Source organism: Orycteropus afer, unplaced genomic scaffold (genome assembly GCF_000298275.1).
Source record: "Orycteropus afer afer isolate SDZICR_OR568_19922 unplaced genomic scaffold, OryAfe1.0 scaffold00002, whole genome shotgun sequence".
In the NCBI taxonomy this organism is placed as follows: Eukaryota; Metazoa; Chordata; class Mammalia; order Tubulidentata; family Orycteropodidae; genus Orycteropus; species Orycteropus afer.
This window is the reverse complement of record NW_006921589.1, coordinates 25393956-25413898: the sequence shown is the minus strand read 5'-3', so window position 1 is coordinate 25413898 and position 19943 is coordinate 25393956. Positions and strand designations below refer to the sequence as shown.

At 42.1% G+C, this 19943-nt stretch overlaps 1 protein-coding gene across 1 annotated transcript in view; it reads right to left on the bottom strand.

Annotated features, from left to right (window-relative positions):
- Positions 1-1527: 1527 nt before the first annotated feature.
- The window catches only part of KLF7 (Kruppel like factor 7), a 107075-nt gene continuing 88659 nt past the window's right edge, over positions 1528-19943 (bottom strand). The window contains exons 3-4 of the mRNA XM_007934771.2: positions 10195-10318; positions 1528-1579 (exon numbers count right to left, since the gene is read on the bottom strand). Of these exons, the coding sequence (XP_007932962.1) occupies positions 1528-1579; positions 10195-10318 (176 nt within the window). The remainder of the gene's footprint in view (positions 1580-10194; positions 10319-19943) is intronic.

Sequence of the window (19943 nt, the reverse complement as noted above, 5' to 3'; positions counted from 1 at the left end):
CCCCTTGGAGTCAGCCTTCCAAGTAAATGTTGATTCTGAGTGTTCTAAGTCACAAGTCATGGTGGACCTAGCCAAAAAATTTAGAAATATTTCTCTCCTTTTAGATAGACCACAAGAGAAATACCTCAACCCTTTCCTTAAATGTCAACCCTCCATTCCCACCATGGCATTTTGAGATGTGTATTTTTAACAAGTGGGGTAATATGAGCTCAGTGGGCATGAGAGAGGAAGATAGGATGATGTTTTTTGAAGCCCCTAGACTTGGGAGGCATCCTCAGTTTTCCCCACTCCTGGAAAGAGTGAAATTTTTGGCTTTTGTCAGGTCATAACCCAAAGTTAGGTTAAATATGCAGCTGCCCTTTGAGACTAGCAACATCTATGCTGTAACTGGTTTTAGGGTAGCAATGACACACAACACAGTGGTTGATCACTATGAGCTGAGGTCATCATGCCTCAGGGAGGATGAGAGAACTGTGATGTCCCATCTGATTGGCTGCTCCGAGAGCTGGACATCCAGGTGCCGAGATAGTCCTGGAGAGGGTTAGTCCATGGAGAAAAGAGAAAACATTTAAGCTTCCAAACAAGCTTTTCAAGTTTTCATTAGCAAAAACAGAGAGATTAAAAAGAAAAAATCTAGCACTGGCAATAAGGTGAGGCTCAAGGGATATACTGTGATTGATCATCAAGGACTTTATTCTCTTGGCCACTTTGCAGTCATGCTAGAAGTTTCCAGAATCCCTAGTGCATATGGTGTGCAAGAGTCAAAAAAGTAAGAAAAGAAAACTCCTCCCTTGAGAGTGAAGTCTAGAGAAATGCAGGCCAGAAAGGTGTAAGGTGTCATTCCAGAGTCTGCCGCCGCTAAGGCCGTTGGTATTGACTCGAAAGATCTCAATAGTGCTAAGAAGAACCAAAACCGATCAAGAGTTCTGTGAGGAAGTCTGACGCACAGAATAGTAGGACTTTTCACACACAAAGGACAAATAAACCAAGAGTTAATTTTGGCTACCAAACTGCAATTTGGTTTTCTAGGTCATTTTCCCCCAATTATTTAAAAAGAAACGTTAGTGCTACACATATGCAACTTTAAGACGTTGTACTCTCCTATCAAGTTGCACTGAGAAGCAAGTTAAATAAGCCCCTCTTACTGCCGTCCACCTGCAGAGACGTCACATCCATTTGCTTTGATTTCCATTGGCAACAGCGGGAAATAATTCCAATAGTGCTGAAGTAAGCAGCCAGTCTGCCTTGCTGAGTTCACCTGCTTTCCTTCTTCTTTGTCTTCTACCATCTGGCTAGGGCAAGGCATAAAGAAGAGACGTATATATTTTAAATATAGTTGAGTGCATGACAATGTGAATGTGCGTGTGTCTTTGTGTGAGAGAGTGTGTGTGTGTGTGTACACAGAGGTTTATAAGTGAGAACTTTCTTCTGCGAGGCAATGGGTCCCCGCTTGAAGTCCAGCCCCCTGCCTCATGGCATTTCCTTCAGACAACAGCCGATGCCATGGCAACTCTGGCCTTTAGGCTTTTAGATGTGTCTCTTCATGTGGAGGGCAAGGTGGTCAGACCTGGAAAAACACCTAGGAAACATAAACAACAAGTATATTAAAGAGGTTCAAATAAAAGAACTCAACTTCCACTACCCCTTAGAAAATGATTCAAACCAAAAACAAGTTGCCTGTTGAGTCCATTCTGACTTATGGAGACGACATGTGTTTCCAAGTAAACTATGCTATATAGGGTTGTCAGAGTTGTCACCTTTTATAAGGACACTGCTGGGCCTTTCTTCTGAGATGCCTCTGGTTGGGTTCAAACTGCCAATCTTTCAGTTAGTAGCCCAGCTCCTAACTGTTTGCACCACCAGGCCTAGGAATTTATCAACCCTACCTCAAAGAGTGGGGCTCTGGTAGCACAGTGCCTAAGGCACTTGACTGCTAACCAGAATGCTGGTGATTCAAATCCACCAGCCGCTCCTCAGAAGGAAGGCTGGGCAATCTACTTCCATTGTGATACCCCCTCGGAAACGCAAGGAGGGGTCGCTATGAGTCGGGGCCGACTCTCCACAGCACATAACAACAACAACAACCTCAAAGAGAGGCAGTACATATGTATGGAGAAACAGTGTGTTAGGAGGAAGACCACCAGCTCAGGTCTCAGACTGCCTGGGTTCAAATCCCAGCTCTTCCAGTAGCTGTGTGACTCTGAACATGTTAATCTCTTTGTGCCTTAATTCCTCTTCAGTAAAATGACACATAGTAAGATCTCAATCAATGTTGTTATTATCATAATTGTCATTATTCAAGAAGAGATGAATGTGAAAATACCTTGGAAACCACATGCCCATATACTGTAAATAAAGTAAAGAATAGCCTATATCATTGAAGACGGAACTCTGAAGTTTCAAGACCCAGATTCCAGTCTTGAGCTTTACAATAAAATCCCAGAAATGCTGCCTGTAATACCTATAGGCCTACACAGACACCCTCTGTTCAAGTCAAGAAAAAGAATGAAGGAGGAAAGTCATATTTATTGAGTATGCTAGTATTTCCCCAGTATCACCCTGGCAATAGCCTCAATAACCCTCTGTGGTAAGTACTCAAGTATATGTATGCATGCTTGTCCACACACATGTGAAGGAAACTCACACCAAGGCCACATAGCTAGTGAGTAGATCTGGGATCAGAATCCAGGCAGTACTGCTGAGCCCATTCTTTCGAGCTATTTCCTGGTCTCTATCTATGGACCACTGATGAAGGCTTCCCTCAGCCTCAGACTGGATGCAATGGCTGTCTTCATTCCTTCACCTTTCCTCCGGCACCAGCAACTTGTATTTTTCCTAGATGGTAACACTTCTGTGTTCTCAATTGTGTGGACATGACCTTCCTCCTAGGACTGAAGTTGTGACCATCATGATCTGCTAAGGCACAATCATGTGATCTGTAAAGGCCAATGAGTGTCAGCTATGGGGCATTTGCTGAAATTACTGGGAGAAGCTCTCTTTCAAATGGGGTTGCTAAGGTGCTAAAATACAAGCCTGAAGTTGCTGGTGTCCATATTGTCACTGTGGGAAAGAGTCTAGGTGAGAACCAAGTTACCAGAGAATAAGGAGAGCCAGGGAGAGAGAAGGAGAGTTCTGATGACCACACCTGAGACCCTAGAACCAAGCAAAAGCCTAAAGACAAAACTAATGCTGTTTGTCTTAGTTACTTCAGCTCAGTAAATACCCTTCGAAGCCAATAACAGTCTGAGTCAGGTTTCTGTACCTTCAAACACATAGGGTGGGCATTCCCATATCCCTGCAGCCTCTAATCTAAGGTTCTGGCTAGAATCCCAGTAAAATCAGCAGGTAAGTAAGACAATTGTTTGGTATGGACTCTTCCTCTGATCTCTTCTCTTAAAATGAGCCACTCTCCCACCTATGAGAAAGTCCCGGGCTCCCCTGAGGCCTGTGACATCGCTACAGTTTAACACTCCTGTGAGGCTGTTAGCAGGCTGCCCTATGCAGGTTAGCAAGGGGTCCCATTTGCTGCAGCGTTTTCCTGTGTCTATTCATTCTTAAAACAAACAAATAAGAAACCCACCCGTTCCCCTGACCCAACATTCTCCACACCCTCTGTGTGTGTCCGTGTCTTAAATAGGTATGCGTGCAGGGTAGAATCTGGGGAAAATGAGTAAAACAGATCAAAGGTAAAATGAAAAACACACAAGAATGGGATAAATACAACAAAAAACAATCCAATCCAAGAATATATTGAACAGTAACAATTTCAATGATAGCCACTTATTTCAGGCTTTGATTTGGTATGACCATATTTGGGTAATCCCTTTGAGTTTTCTCTAAAGGAGATCTGATTTGCTATAAAATGGTGATAATTTATCTTTAAAAGCAAGTATTTGATGTTACTGGTACACAGAAAAAGCATTGCAGCCTGCCGAGCATTTAGCATTTAACTTGCATTAAGGGTCCTGCCCGAGGGACACAGTTCAGTATAACCCATGGTCTGTTCTCTTCTTTTCTCTCTCTATCCCTTCTTTTTCCCTCATAGTGCCTAAGGCACTTGACTGCTAACCAGAAGGCTGGCAGTTCAAAACTACTAGTCACTCCTTGGAAGGAAGGTTGGGCAATCTAATTCCATAGTGATACCACCTTGGAAACCCAAGGAAGGGTTGCTATGAGTCAGGTCTGACTCAACGGCCCATAACAACAACAACAACAAACCCCACCCTCTCTCTCTCTTTTTCTCTTCTTTCCTTCATCCATCCCAACAGCCTGGGAAAGAAGATCCAAGCTAGGAAGATTTTTTTTTGTTTTGTTTTGTTTTTTTAATATTCCTTTTTTAAAGTTAACACTCTTACAAGAATCCCATAAAAAAGGTTTCATTCTAATCTCCACTACCAGATGAGTCATTCATCAGAAAAAAAAAAAAAAAAAAACTAAGGCACTATTTAAACCTAGGTAGTTAGACTCCAGAGTCCCTGAGTGATGCAAACAGTTAATGCACTTGGTTGCTAACTCAAAGGTGGGAGGTTTGAATCCACCCAGACATACCTCAGGAGAAAAGCTTGAGGATATCCTTCCAAAACCCCAGCCATTGAAAATCCAGTGTAGCACAGGCCTACGCTGGTACACAAGGGCTTGCCATGAGTCTGAGCTGACTCAATGGCAACTAGCAGTACTGGCAGTTTGACTTGACAGCCCATGGTCTCAGCCACACATCCTTTAGGCTGAGAAAAAGGGAGAGCTGAACTATCAGTTTAAGGAGATTGTAGCAAGCAGAATAACAGTCCCTCAAAATATTGATATCCTAATCTCCAGAACCTTGAATATGCTAGGTTACATGCAAAGGGGAGCTAAGGTTGCAGATGGAGCCCTGGTTGTGCAATAGTTATATGTTCTGCGACGAATGCACAAGTTGGTAGTTTGAACCCACAGCCATTCGTGGCAGAAAAGACCTGGTGATCTGCTCCCCTAGAGATTACAGCCTAGGAAACCATGTCGGGCAATTCTATAGGGTTGCTATGAATCAGAATTGACTCAATGGCATAAAAGAACAATCATCTTATAGGAAAAAGGATAGGAACAAAAGATGATTATTATGGAATATCTGGGTGGGCCCAATGGAATCACAAGAGTCCTTGAAAGTGGAAGAGGGAGCTGAAAGAGAGATCCAAAGGGACGGGAGTGTGAGAAGGACTTGGCCCGAAATTGCTGGCTTTGAAGGTGGAGAAAGAGGGCCAGGAGCCAAGGAATGCAGATGCCCTCTGGAAGCTGTGAAGGGCAAGGGGTGGATCGTCCCCTAGGGCATCAGAAAAGAACTCAGCCTTGTTGATGCCTTGATTTGAGCTCAGGGAGATCCAGGTTGGCATTCTTACCTATAGACTGGTAAGATAATACAGTTATGTTTTACCTTGCTAAATTTGTGGTAATTTGTTATGGCAGACAATAGAAAACTAATACAGAGATTAATCTGGTCAAGTGTGGCAGTAAGGATCTGTGCAAAAGCAACAAGGTGGACACGAAGAATCCTGCCTGCCCAAAAGAGGAAAGGAGGCATCGGAGATGGTGAGAAGAGTGGAGGCCGTGGCAGTGGACAAGCACCCTTTGTATTCCCTTCTACGTACTGGGAACTTACAGGAAAATAGTATGCTTGATACAGAACTTCATCTTAAACAACCCTTCAGTAAAACCTGTGAAAGCTGGAACCTGTGTAAGGTAGAAACCTGTCAAAGAAGGAAAACTTAAATATTTTCCACCAAATAAAGAGCTATAAAAAAGTGGTGACTGCACCACAAACTTGCGAGACCTGGAAAAACAAGGCAGTCGAGTTTCAGTTCTCACAAGTTTCAATGTATATGTGTTCCAGATTTTTATTCTGCCTTTACCAATTGCTGACTTTGGGCTAAGTATCTAGTAATACATGCACAAGTCTCTGCCTTCACAATTTACATTTTTTCAGGAAAAAAAAAGTGAAAAAACAAATCATATCTTTAACATGGCATGAAATATAATTGCATCTCTGCTGGATTAAACTAGTGTCATTACTGGCTCAAATTATAGGAAGCATATGATGCTTGGAATTAGACTAGGTCCTTCAGCATTGAGGTTTTCATTTAAATTCAATACACCAGCAAGATATTTGGTGATGATTAATTTATATTTATTCATTTATACTTATTGAGCTCCACATAGGACTAGTAAAAGGTAATAGATAAACTCAGCATCTAGAAATGCAGAATCAAATATATAACATACCCCCAGAGGGTCTTTATAACCATACAGCAGTGAGATGACCTTAAATCAGAAGGTCCTTCATGACTGAAAGTGATGGATCAAGAGAACTAGCTGTACCTCTACAGTCACTTCTCAGGCTTATGAAAAAGGCACATTACAGTCACATGCATATTAAGGCACATGACTGCAGAAGCCAACAGCAATCCTTCAGGGGAAAAAAGTACTAGATACTGGTGGGTATTTCTCACCCCCTGTAAGTGGGCTGACTTAAAAATCAAAATGCTCTCTTTTCTTATAAGCTGTCCAAGATCTGGGATATCTGGTTTACAACTGTGCTGAGTCAGTGGTACAATGACCACTACAATGAAACAAAGTACTGTTTGCCACCATCAGCACCCTCATGCGCTACAGGTTAGGAGACAACACTCGTGCCTCCAGCGGTTGGTCATTTGGGAAGCTAGTAAGAAAATGGCATAACCCCTCATCACTTTCTCTCCCGATGTGATCTTGAAGTCAAAGGTCACAGAACCCAATATCTGCAGGGTCTAGACAGGAAAGTAAAGGGGTACAGTGGGTCAAGTGTAAGAAACACACAGCATTCTTGGACTATCTGTTTCCACTTTTGATAAGGTAAGAAAATGAAGAGATGTTGCTCTACTCTAAGAAGGAACAACAGAGTATGCATGATGATACATGGCAACTGACGTCTGCCATCGTGTTGGTGAAACCACAGCAAGTGGTGGCAACGGTGGGAAATTAGCGATCACATGGCTGTCGAAAATGGGTTGCAATTGCTATTGATTGAGCTCCAGTAAATTATGGCCAAGTGGGAATGTGAGCCTACAGTTGCCAGATCTAATTTTTCCGGGCAAACCTAGAAATACAGACTTTTATATAACATCTAACAATTTTAAACTTGACTGCCTCTCTCAAAAAAAAAAAAAAAAAAAAAAATCTTTTTTTTTAAAGCTACTGTATAAGTAAAATTAAAGTATAAGTTAGACTTAGTACATGCCTAAAGTACCTAGATTGGCCTCTGAATAGGGTAGTCTGGATGCTCAGGTTTAAAGAGGCAAGAAGTAGGTTTCTTGTGCTCCTCCACACACGGCGTCAATGGGACACAGTGTCCTGCTAAGGACTACAGAAGCCCTCTGTTTCTGAAGGTAACAGTCTTCTAAGGGATGCCAACTCCCTGGTTGCTCCAGACTTTACTTTCATCTGCTTTGGGGCCACTCCAATTCCTGATGCTACCTCCCAGATCAGCTCTATTCTTAGCACAATCACTATGATTGAAGCGCAGGGTGCTGTCTGTCATGAGACACCAGTGGCAGTCGAGCCCCTCATTTCCAACATTGTTGAAAATGTACTGACGGCTGGCCTCTGCCACAGGAATCTATCTACTCATAACCACCCCAAATACCACAGCACCCAACTGTACATTAGCTCAGCAAATCTCTAGCTCCAGACACGAAAGTATATTTTATTGAAGACAATAAAGCAAAAGGCTACCAGATGACCCATCTCTGCCAGCCTCTTCACTGAAGTAGCCAACAGATCTGAGATATTTCTCCATGTAAGTCATGCCAATGGCCAGATTTAATTTTAATGTACCTCCTCCTGGAAGGTGGTAAATTCCTCAATACATCAGGTGATTTGAGGAAAGGAATGCTAACTTTGGCAATCTTCCCATGAGAACTCTTTGCCCATTTCTAAGGATTATAGTAACTTAGAATATATTGTTTACAATCTCAAGGTAATATCTTCACCACTCTTCAGAGGTGGTGACTTGCCTTTTTTTTTTTTTTTTAATTAATGGACTTTATTTTTCACAGCCATTTTAGGTTTACAAACAAGCTTAGCAGAGTTCCCGTATACTCTCTCTCTCCATAGATTTCCCTGTTACTAAACTGTGCATACCTACTGTGCATACTATCGTTCTCTGACAATTCACACCTTCATCCTAGATGATATAAGGGAATGCTCACCATCAAAGGACTGTGACCAGAGGGTCACCATATATGTAGCTACTTCATTAGTAGCCAGGGCTAGCGAGGAGTGAACCAGGAAAATGTGATGTGGGAGTTGAGGAATGATGTCAAATGAAGATTTCCTGAGGGGTGCAAATGGTTCATGTGCTCTCAGCTGCTAATAGGTGGGAGGATTGAGTCTACTCAGAGGTGCCTCAGAAGAAAGGACTAGCAATCTAGTTGCAAAAAATCATCAGTTCTACTCTGACACACATGGGGTGGTCATGAGTTGGAGTCAACCCAACTGCAACTGGTTTGTACTGAAGCACCGTCTGCAGAAGAAGAGCTTTCACGGGAATCCAGAGGCTCCCAGGTAATGGGATTGGAATGAACCAGGGAGTTGTGTCCTGGGGTAGCTGAGCAGAGCTCCCAGGGAATGAGAGACAATAGCTTCATGAAGTGTACTTCCTCAGCCTTGGGGTGGGAGGTTATCTCTGAGCTCCAGGAGGCATGGGTCTTTATTTAGTTCTTAAAGAATGAAGATAAGAGGAAAATAGCCTCTTCAGGAAGAAGGAAAAAAAAAAAAGGAAAAACATAAATGCTCCTTTATAAGCCTCTCAGTGGCATGCCAAGTCAAATCTGCACACACGAGACTTGGCCACTCCTGCCCTGTTCTCCAAACAAACACACGCTCCTCTAGGAAGGCTGGCAAGGAAGGCCTGGTAAGCGGGATGTGGGGACATCGGGACCGGGGGTGGCAGGATGCGAAAGCGATCGCATTTCCTCCCCACGCAGCCAGGCCTCTCCTGACATCCTGCACACCCCCTCTGACACCCTGTGAGCTGCTGGCCAAGCCGGGGAACCCTGAGGCTTTCAGGGGCTTTTATCATATTAGAAGCATTTTTCTCATCATAACTGAGACCTTTAGTATTGCATTAAAAAGATGGTTAATTTTCTTAAGCTTCCTTTTAAACACAGAAATAGGATTAGAAGGATAACACGCTCAGATGCAAGCCCATTATTTGATTATGTCTAAACCTAATCCTGCCTTCACCTTGGCCTGCACAGTCTCCATTTTGGGGTTTATTGGTTGATAATGCCAGGGCTGTCAGATACTATTACTTGGGTAGTATCTGTTGCTACATGCTTTTTCTTCCAATCTCAAATGCTGAAGGTTTGAAATTGAATTACAGGGTACATTCTCAAAGCTGTGCCATCTTTTGGACTTTTGTACCTGTTTCCAAGGGGGACAGAATGGCTCAGACCCCCCAAAGAATAGGAATTCTCTTCTTGGAATTACATTCAGAGAAAAGCCGTGTAACTAATGCTTTCTTTTGTTAAGTAAGCTTTCTATTCTTTCTTACTATTAAGAATAAGGGAAAGTGTCAGGGATGTTAATAAAAAGATCAAAAGAAGTAGCTAAAGGTGACACTTTTCTATCCTCTTACTTTTCACATTATACTGATCTGGAGTCTAATGGTTAACATGCTTGGCTGCTAACAGTAAAGGTTGGAGGGTTGGGTCTACTCAGAGGTGCCTTGGAAGAAGAGCCTGATGACCTAGTCCGAAAAACCAGCCATTGAAAACCCTATGGAGCACAGTTCTAGTCTGACACAGTGGAGTCATGATGAGTCAAAATGACTCTATGGCAACTGTTTTTTTTTTTTAATTTGTTGCCATCACCTCCTTGAGGACAGGAACTATGTCTTTGTGATTCTCATGTCCCAATGACTGACTAACAGTTCCTGGCCCAAAGCTAGTGCTCAATAAATGCTTATGGAACTAAACCAAGGATTCACATCCCCTCTTGATTATATGCAAGGGGGCACCCTCATCTCATTGGTTTGGCTCTCTCAATGGAGAAGTAAAAGGCATTCCCAGGACCGCGTAGGCATGGGAGATGTTTGAGATAACTCCAAGAGCACATGGACAGCCCAACCACCAACTCACGTCATCAATGCCCTTCTCCATCCCAGCAGCCTCTAAGTCTCTTTACCTGTCGCAGTGGTTGCATTTAAAGGGCTTTGCACCCGTGTGTTTCCTGTAGTGCCTTGTGAGTTCATCACTACGTGCAAAACGCCACTCACATCCTTCCCATGAGCACTTGTAAGGCTTCTCACCTGCAAGAAGAGATGAAATGACCATGGTCAGCAATGGAAACAAAATGGCTGCACACTTGATGGGGTTCTGCTGTCTGATGGCAGGTCTTGGAAGAGGGCTGTCTAAATCATTCTTGAAAGACTAAATTTCCCGTCAGGAATGCATCACTTTTTAGTTTCCTGGTTTTTTTTTTTTCTTTTTTCCCCCTTCAATTGTGGTTACATCAGCTCCTCAAACCTGGAGCTGTCCTTTCAGTTCCCAGAGTCCAAGAATTTCCTTCAACTGGTGAGGGATCAATTTTTATTTATTTTCTAATCCCAGGAGGACTTTGGTCCCCACAGTCCAAGTAGAAAGGAAATGTGCTATTTTCATCTGAACCACAAATGCTTCTAATTCTATTTTTCTCCAGAACCTACAGTAATTTACCCTTTTAGGCTTTTTAGTCTCCTCTCTCCCCTTCCCTCCTACCACAGACTCTAGCCAGGTAGCTGACTGACACATTCCTTCCAGTAAATGTGAGGGGATGGACAGTCACGAGAAGAGACTACACTTTGAGGGAGAGTAAAACAAAAATCATTTGAGGATTCCTGGCATTTCTGTAAGATGTTGCCCAAAATCCTACTTAGGAAGTCCATCCATAACTTAATGACTCTAGAGTGTTCATATTAGAGAGACACTCATTATTATAAAATATTTTTAAAGTCACTTTATACAGCAAGGTTTTAGCCACAGTGAAGTTGCTTATAAGCATGAAATTTGAGTACTTGTACTCAAGTGAGTTTTTTTATCCAATAAATGCAGATGGGGGAATATGCAAGAGAAAGCACATGATTTTTCTTTGGACCTTTCTTTTAACCCATCATGTCTGTCACCAACATGACAAATATTTATCCTTCCAACTCTATGGTGGTCTGGTTCTAATTAAGAATGAAAACAATCTTTGAAACATCTGAAATCATGGAATTCCTGAGCCCCCACCATTGAGAGGCAGGCGGGCATAGTAGTCAAAAACTGAAGCCACTTTCCTGGGCTCAACTTCCATTTCTTCCCTGAATTCTCTAACCTTGGACAACTTAATGAATCTCTCTGTGCCTCTTTTTTCTTTGCTGTAAAATAGAAATGATAATAGTATGTGCCTCAAACAAGAGAATGGAAGAATTAGAAAGAATGAATTAATGTATTTATGTATTACATATTAAAGGAGGTCTGGTGGCACAAATGCTTAAGCTCTCAGCTGTCAACTGAAATGTTGGTGGTTAGAACCCACCCAGAGGCTCCATGGGAGAAAGAGCTATTTTACAGCCCAGAGAACACTTTATGAGATGGTTCTACTCTGTCACATGGGGTCGTTAGGAGTCAAAATCAACTCAAAGGCACCTAACAACAACATTGCATACTAATGGGATGGCACTTAACACATATCATACACAACTAACTGGTAAGTATTATAAGGAGCTCTGGTGGCACAGGGCCTAAGGCAGTTGACTGCTAGATAGAAGGTTGATGGTTCAAACCCATCAGCCACTCCATGGAAGAAGATGGGGCAATCTACTTTCGTAAAGATTTATGGCCTTGGAAACCCAATAGGGTTTGCTATGAGTCAGAATCAACTTGATGCCAGTGAATTTTTGGTAAATATTATAACTATCATCATCGTGGGAGCCCTTGTGGTGCAATGGTTAAGCACTTGGCTGCTAACCAAAAGGTTGGCGGTTTGAACCTACCAGTGGCTCCACAAGAGAAAGAGCTGGCAATCTGCTTCTGTAAAGACTACAGCCTAAGAAACCCTGTGGGGCAGTTCTACTCTGCCCTGTAGGGTTGCTATGAGTCTGAATAGAGTCAACGGCATACAATAATATCATCATTGTTAGTGTCTACCAAAGTGCCATCCCCAGAATTTCAGGACACATAGTGTCAAATATTTATTCCTCTTAAGGTAAAACTGGTTGCCCCATTATTTCTCCAATTTTTTAACCTTCACTTAGCTGCACATGAGGAGACATGGCCCAGATACTACACTTGACCCACTTTCTTCTTTCCACCTTTTTCCTTCCCTTGAAACCTGACTACAAAGCATTTACAATTCTTTATTTGTATCACCTAGAATCAAACCAAACATGATTGAAAATTTTATTTCATTAAATTGGTGCCCTAGTGAGTCACCGCTCTGTAAGACCCATAGAGAAGAGGAATGAGAAATACAGGCATTTCTTTTCAAGGGAACCAAGAGGACATGGAGGAGGGCTGGTCGCACAGGAGGACACCACTTCAGTGGTGGAAACCAGAAAAGAAATGAATCACTGAGCGGTGTTAAAAGTTCACCTTCGGATCCTTAAAGCCAAAGTTTTAGAAAAGATGTTCCTGCCAAAGAGAAGGTAGCAGAGTGTGTGTTGGGGAGGGTCTCAGACATAAACTTTAGAGTCATCACACCTGGGTTCTCTCTGAGTTAATTACAGTAATCTCAGTAATCTCACCTGTTCAATGGGGATGAGCTCCCCACATTTATTGTGATGTTTTAATAAGTTGTCACAGATAAGACACATTAGAGAGAAACTTTCTGAGCCTGCCACACAGTTAAGGATTCAATGAATTTGACCTGCCTCTCCTCCTCCCACCCACTGTGCCCACAGGGGATGCTCATGACACAGGTCTAACTGGCAACAATAAAAACTCCAGAGTTCCCTGCTCCTGACCACCAAGTATGGATTTACTATGGGGAACTGAAATATTGGAAAACAGTCTTTTTAAGTTTTAAATATTTCTCAGTATGTCATTGTGTGCCACCAAGTGGGTTCTGACTCATGGTGACCCTGGAGGACACAGTAGAACTAGCCCATACGGTTTTCTTGGCTGAAATCTTTGTGGGAGCAGACTTAAAAACAAAACAAAACAAAAAACACCGCCATTGAGTTGATTCTGACTCATAGTGACCCCCATTGGGTTTCCGAGGCAATATATCTTGAAAGAAGTAGATCACCCAGTCTTGCTGCTGTGGAGTGGCTGGTCGGTTTGAACTACCAACCTTCTGGTCAGCAGTCAGATGCATTAGGCACTGCTACCAGAGTTCTTCTGGGAGCAGATAACCAGGTCTTTTCTCCATGGAGAAGCAGCTGGTGGGTTTGAACCACAGACCATTCAGTTAGCAGCTGAATGCTTAACCATTCTACCACCAGGACTCCTTCTTCTCAGTATAGTGATAAAGCATGGATGAGAAAAGCTAACTGGTCTTTAGGCCTGCTCTAAGTGGGATACCCACTGTCATGGAGTCAATTTCAACTTGTAGCAGCCCTATAGGACAGAGTAGAACTGCCCCATAAGGTTTCCAATCTTTATGAAAGGAGGTTGCCTCATCTTTCTTCCATAGAGCAGCTGATTGGTTCAAACCACCCAACTTTTGGTTAGGTGCTGAATGCTTTAACCACAGCACCACCAGAGCTCCTTAGTGAGTGGGATACGAAGGGAAATAGGAAGCCCAGTTGGATATGTGCTCTCAGGGAGAAGTGTGTTGGCAGCCTGCACCATTTACTCAAAGCCATTGCTCACCTGAAGGCTGGCAGTTCAAACCCACCAGCCACTCCTCAGAACGAAGACTGGGCAATCTACTTTGGTAGAGATACCTCCTCGGAAACCCAAGGAGGGGTCGCTATGGATCGGAATCGACTCAGTGGCAGTGAGTTTTGTTTTTGTTTTTTTATTGCTCACCCACAAGGCTGTTTCTCCAGGTGGAAAGTTAGCATCAGACAAAAACACGAGAAAATGAGGTACCTAAGACTGTACTTCAGAAATTCAGCATGCCTTCCACCCCCAAGGTCTTCAAATGCAAGTAAAAGAAAAAGTTCCTAGGAGCCTTGGGAATCAAACATACCCCAATTACAAAAAGGCAGCTAGGAAATCCCATGAAATTCTACAGAAACAAGTAAAGACATCCCATCCCCAAAATCAATCCTGCAATTGAACTGACCCGTCCATCACAGGCAATCACATTCTGAAAGGCATAGGAGGAACAGAGAGGAAATAAAGGAGATTAAAGTGGATGTCTTTGGGTACTTTTTTTAATTTCAAACTGTTTGCTTTTCCCCTTGTTGGCTTTGTTTGTTTGTTTTCTGTTTTTTACTAGTTTTATTTTGTTTCATTTTGACAAATAATGTCAAGGATTTAGTTATTTCTCAGCAAATGATATAGAACTTTAGTTAATTCCTGGCCCAGATCAACTATCCTGTCCATTAGCTAAGGAGTCCTAGTGGCATAATGTTCAATTGCTGAGCTGCTAACCAAAAGGTTGGCAGTTCAAACCCCAGCCACTTCAATGGAGAAGAGACTTGGTGATATGCTTCCATAATGATTCATTCAGCCTAGGAAACCCTGCAGAGCAATTCTACCCTGTCATATAGGGTCACTATGAGTTGGCATTGACTTAACGGCACACAGCAACAACTATTAGCTACTTCTGCGTCTTTCCTCCGGCTGTCTTACCAAATATGACCACACCTCTATTGCCACACCTTGTTTGCAGATAGCTCGACTGGGCTTGGTTTCCTACTTCCAGCTAGGTGCTATACAGAATAACACAGTGGACAGGCCCTTTTAAGCCCAGATGACATTTTAGCCAAGTTACATCTTAGTGATTCATCAAGCTATTTTTTCCCCATGCCTGACTAGTTCACCTACAAGTTGAATTTTGTGCAAATAATCATCAACAAGAAATGAAATATAACCAAGAAAGAACTCAGCCAAATGAAGGAGGAGCTCCCCAAACAGGCAGAGTTCAAAAATCAGAGGAGCAGAAAAAGAACATGCAGAATTAGGAACATGACTTTATATTTAGGACACAGGGACAGTGAGGTTAGGCTGGCCTCATTTCTGGGTTCTCTACCCGCTTCCATATGCCAATTTCTTCTCATAAGGCAGGTCTTCTGTCAGTATTGTCAGTATGGTCAAGACTAAATTTCCCTCCACAGCGACAATCTACATCTTGACTTGGCCGGTGGACCCACCTATAGCTACAATGCATTTATTTTCATCCCAGCAGCCTATCTGAAGATTTCTGCTTGGGTCCTTCAATCAATCAATCAATCAATCAATCAAGTTATAACTGGAGAGTTTTTATGCAAAATCAGCTTGTCTTACACATCATCCCTTCCCTTTCACCCTCCCTTCTTTCCTTCACCACTCCAGACACTCCTCCTGGGTATTAGAAAGTAAACAGAGAGGGCTGTACCCTGGTGCAACACTATGCTATATACACACCTAGAACAATGCACCTGATTAGCTTGCTATACCTCAACAGTGAGCAAAAATATTCTAGAGAGCTCCATCTGAGACTATCAGATGGGAGAAAGAAAGGCTTAACACATTAGGATTCAGGATAAAAGGATGCTTGTACTAAAGAATCTGACATAGATAATTTGGCAACAACACTAACAATGACCAAAAAATGAGTGTATGGGCACATATATATGTGTATAGGCATATAGTTATACAGGTAGGTACAGGTGTATACATAAATGTGTAGAGATAGAAATATCCATCTGTACATGTAAGTACAGGTAGGTGTGTGCAGGCACATATATTCATAGAAGACACAATTACAGATACTTGCCAGACATAATCAAACACCTTGGGAGATTGGTTTTCTAGGTTTGAAAGTTTAGAACCTTAGTCTCATGGAACAACTCAGTCTATTGGCATAATATAGTTCACAAAGTTCATGTTCTACATCTAGTAAAGTAAGTAGTATCTGGGGGTCTTAAAAGCTTATGAGGGGTCATCTAAGATACAATTATCAGTCTCGCTTGTCAGATGCAAAAGAGTAGGAAGGTAACATAATCACAGAGAAGAAACAAGTCTATAAGGCTAATAGCCTACGTGATCCACGACCTCAACTACTCTGAGACCAGAAGAAGTAGATGTTGCCCGGCTACCACCACTGACTGATCTAGCCAAGGCCACAGAAGATGATCCTCATTAAAATGAGAGAAAAATGCAGAACAAAACCCAAATTCATTAAAATGGCCAGATTAACTGGACTACTGAGACCAGTAGTCTGAGAGGACTTCCTGAAAATATTGCCTTGAAACATTCTTTAAACCCCGATCCAAAAATACCCCGAGATCACCTTTTAACAGAAAAACACAGTAACACACAAAATAAAGGATATTATTCATTAGTTCAATGCTCTACCAAAAATACATCTGTGTGAGTCCAAAAAGTCAACAGTTAATGTAAAGCAAAGATGAGAAGATAAGAGGCAGGGGAGCTAGAGCCCTGGGAGCGAAACAACTAGAGCCCAATTACTGAGAATGTGGACACAGTGTCAAAGATGGCACTACGTCATTGATCAATCTGTGTGAAAATTGTCAAAGCGGAACCTAACTTGCTGTGTAAACTTTCACTAAAAAGCACAATTAAATACTACTTTCTTAAAAGGAGAGAGAATTGGGAAATCCAGACTTACAAGAGCAATTGCCTGATTTTAATAAATTCTGGAGCTTCTAGTGTGAGGAGCAAGCACATTAGGACTCAGGTCTAAGGGATGCCTGAAAGATGATGACCAAATTCCAGAGAGGATGGACAAGGGAGCATGGCTGTGCCTCCACAGTTCAAAATGCTAGAAGCAGAAGATACTCTTCAGAACCTTCTGGATTTTAGTTTGAATATGAAGAACTCCTTTTCCTGTCTTGAAATAACCCTAGGGATTGTGTCCCTGGAAGAAACATGTTACTAGAGAGGTGAGAGTTGGTCCAATCAGGTGTAAATAGATTTACAGCTATACAGGGGCTCTTAAAGAAAGCTAAGGCTGTTTGAGAAATATGACTGACATAGAGCAAGGTTGAATCATGGCAAGAATTCATGCTCTCCCACAATATGGCCTCTGAAATGGAATGTGGTCTATACCAACATAGTATTTATTTTAGTTTCTTATAGGGTAACTCTCCTGACATTGTGATCCTCAAATTTGACTAATGGAAAAATAAAACCCTCTCATAAATACTTTTTGAGCACATACTTCTAATAAATGAAGAATTTGTCATGAATTATATAAATGTACTAACGTTTGGTTTGGTTACATCTTTGTATATTAAGAGATTATAAAACATATATTGAACATAGAAATGAAAAAAATGAGGGTAAATTAAATGTAAATAAAAGTGATATATTTTTCTTTTTGTATTTAAAAGATTGTAAATTAAATAGAAACAATTTTTTTCTTCGTGCCCTCAAAAAGGTTGTCTTGCATAGTCCTTCTTTAGAGACCATTGCCTTACAGAATGCATGAAAATGGCTTTCCTCCCAGCCTCACCATCTTACTGGTCTCTGCCTCTATCCTTGACTGTTATAGGGGACCCTCCCGGCAACATGAGAGCAACTCTTTGGAAATGTAAATCAGAGCATGAGTGTCCCTTATAGGGGATGCTGATCTATACATTTCCATTTAATTGATTTCTTTCGACATTCAGTGGTTTTATTTTCTGCATTTTAAAAGCATTATTCCGCAAAGGGTTCCAGAGACTTCAACAGACAGCCAAAGTCCGTGACCCAAAAAGGTTAAGAACAAATTAAAGTGTAAATGCTCCAAAGGTGCCCTATCACTCTCAGTACAAATGTCAAAATTCTGTAAGACTCTACAGTATAAAATCCACATGATCTGGTCCCTGGCTGCTTCCTCAATCTAATCTCCTATTGGCCACCACACTCCTGCCCACCAACAAGGCTCTCTCCTCAGGCCCTCTGCTGGGAACATTCTTACTCCATCATTTCATTCAGATCTGCTTCAATGTTTCCTCCTTGGAGAGATCTACTCTGACCATCCTCTTTACAACAGCAGACTCTGTCACTTTCTCCATCCCTCTTATCCTACTGGGCCTTTCTTCATAGCACTTCACCACTTTGAAATTCGAGTTTGTATTATTTGTGTGGTCACTGTCTGCTTCTCCCACTAGAGCTGAAGCTTCATGGAGACCCCCTTTAGTGGACTGAGACATCACCAGTATCAAAGCAGGGTCGGGCACACCACAGCTGCACAACCCTGCTGAATATACTGAACAAATGAAGTATCCTTGTTGGCAACCAGGGTCCAAGTGCACCTGAGGGACAGGACAGCCTATATGGTTCCCAATGCCTCCCTTTCTATGTATTGACCTGGATTGTGAGTAGAAAATACTTGTTTGCTTGCTTGTTTAAACCTGGTCACTCTGGCTGGGACTATAATGTGATACTCTACCATGGATCAAGTGCTCCTTCACCATCAAGGATCACTTCTGCTTCTCCCCCATCTCCCAGAGCCTAAAAAAGTAGCATCCTAAAAATCCTCCTACAATCTTCATCTCACACCCGAGACCACAGCCTCCTGGACAACAGCTCCTTTGGGAAACTAAGTGTGTTACTTTATGGAACTCATCTGTGAAAGTTCTCTCTGAAGATGTATTTAAGAAAACATGAGGGATATGTCAAACGCACTGTGCTACACATTTGCCTTTAAGATATCGATTGGTAAGCCTGAAATCTGAACATGGAGCAGAATCTTGCATTCAAGAGTTAAAGTCCCTTTTAAAGAGCTCCAGTGGTGCAATGGGTAAGGCATTTGACTGCTAACCAGAAGGTCATTAGTTCAAACCCACCAGCTGCTCCGTTGAAGAAAGATGGAGCAATCTACTTCCCTAAAGATTTACAGCCTTGAAAACCCTATGGGGGTCACTAGGAGTTGGAATCAACTTTGTGGGTTTGGTTCTGGGTTTTTTAAAGTGCTAACTCAAATTGTTGGCATCCATTTCCTAATTGGCAAACTTGAAGTTCCTAATCCAAGTTCCAGGGAGGCAATGGTGATTCAGTGGTAGAATTCTTGACTTCCATGTGGGAGATGTGTGTTTTGATTCCCAGCCCATGACCATCAAGCACGGCTACTACCAATAAGTCAGTGGAAGCTTGTGTGTTCCTATGATGCTGAATAGGTGGCAGCAGAGCTTTGAGACTGAAACAGACTAGGAAAAAAGGCCTGACAATCTACTTCTGAAAAATCTCACAGATTGTAACAGTCCAGTCCCATTGTACATGGGGTCACCATGAGTCAGGAACAGATTCAATAGCAACCACCACCAACAAGTCTAAGGAGTCAAGTACCTTGAAATATCCAGATTTCTGAGCTGAACAAGTGGCTTCTAAGTTTCATGTATTCCACACAATGTGATCATTAATAATAGGAAAGGAAAATGGAATAGAGGAAGCATCCTATGTATTAGGTTTATATAGCTACCAAGTACAGCTCGAGGAAATCAGTGAAAACCCATCCACTGCTTTCACGTTATACTCAGTGCCACTACAGAATGTTGGTCTTCTGGGCATAAAGACATCAGGGAGAGGAAATGTCACTAAGCTTTCTTAATATTCAAAAGAATGCCCACTAAACAGTACTCCATAACTTAGCAATCCCAAGGTAATGCAAGTGCTACAACTAAAAAATACCCAAGTTGAATAAATCTTATCAGGGACACAAAAGACCTGTGCAAAGAAAACTATAAAAAACTGCTTCAAGAAACTGTAAGAGATCTACAAAAATGGAAGAACATCCCATGCTCATGGATAGGAAGATTGAACATTGTGAAAATGTCAGTTCTACCCAAAGCAATCTATACATTCAATGCAATCCCA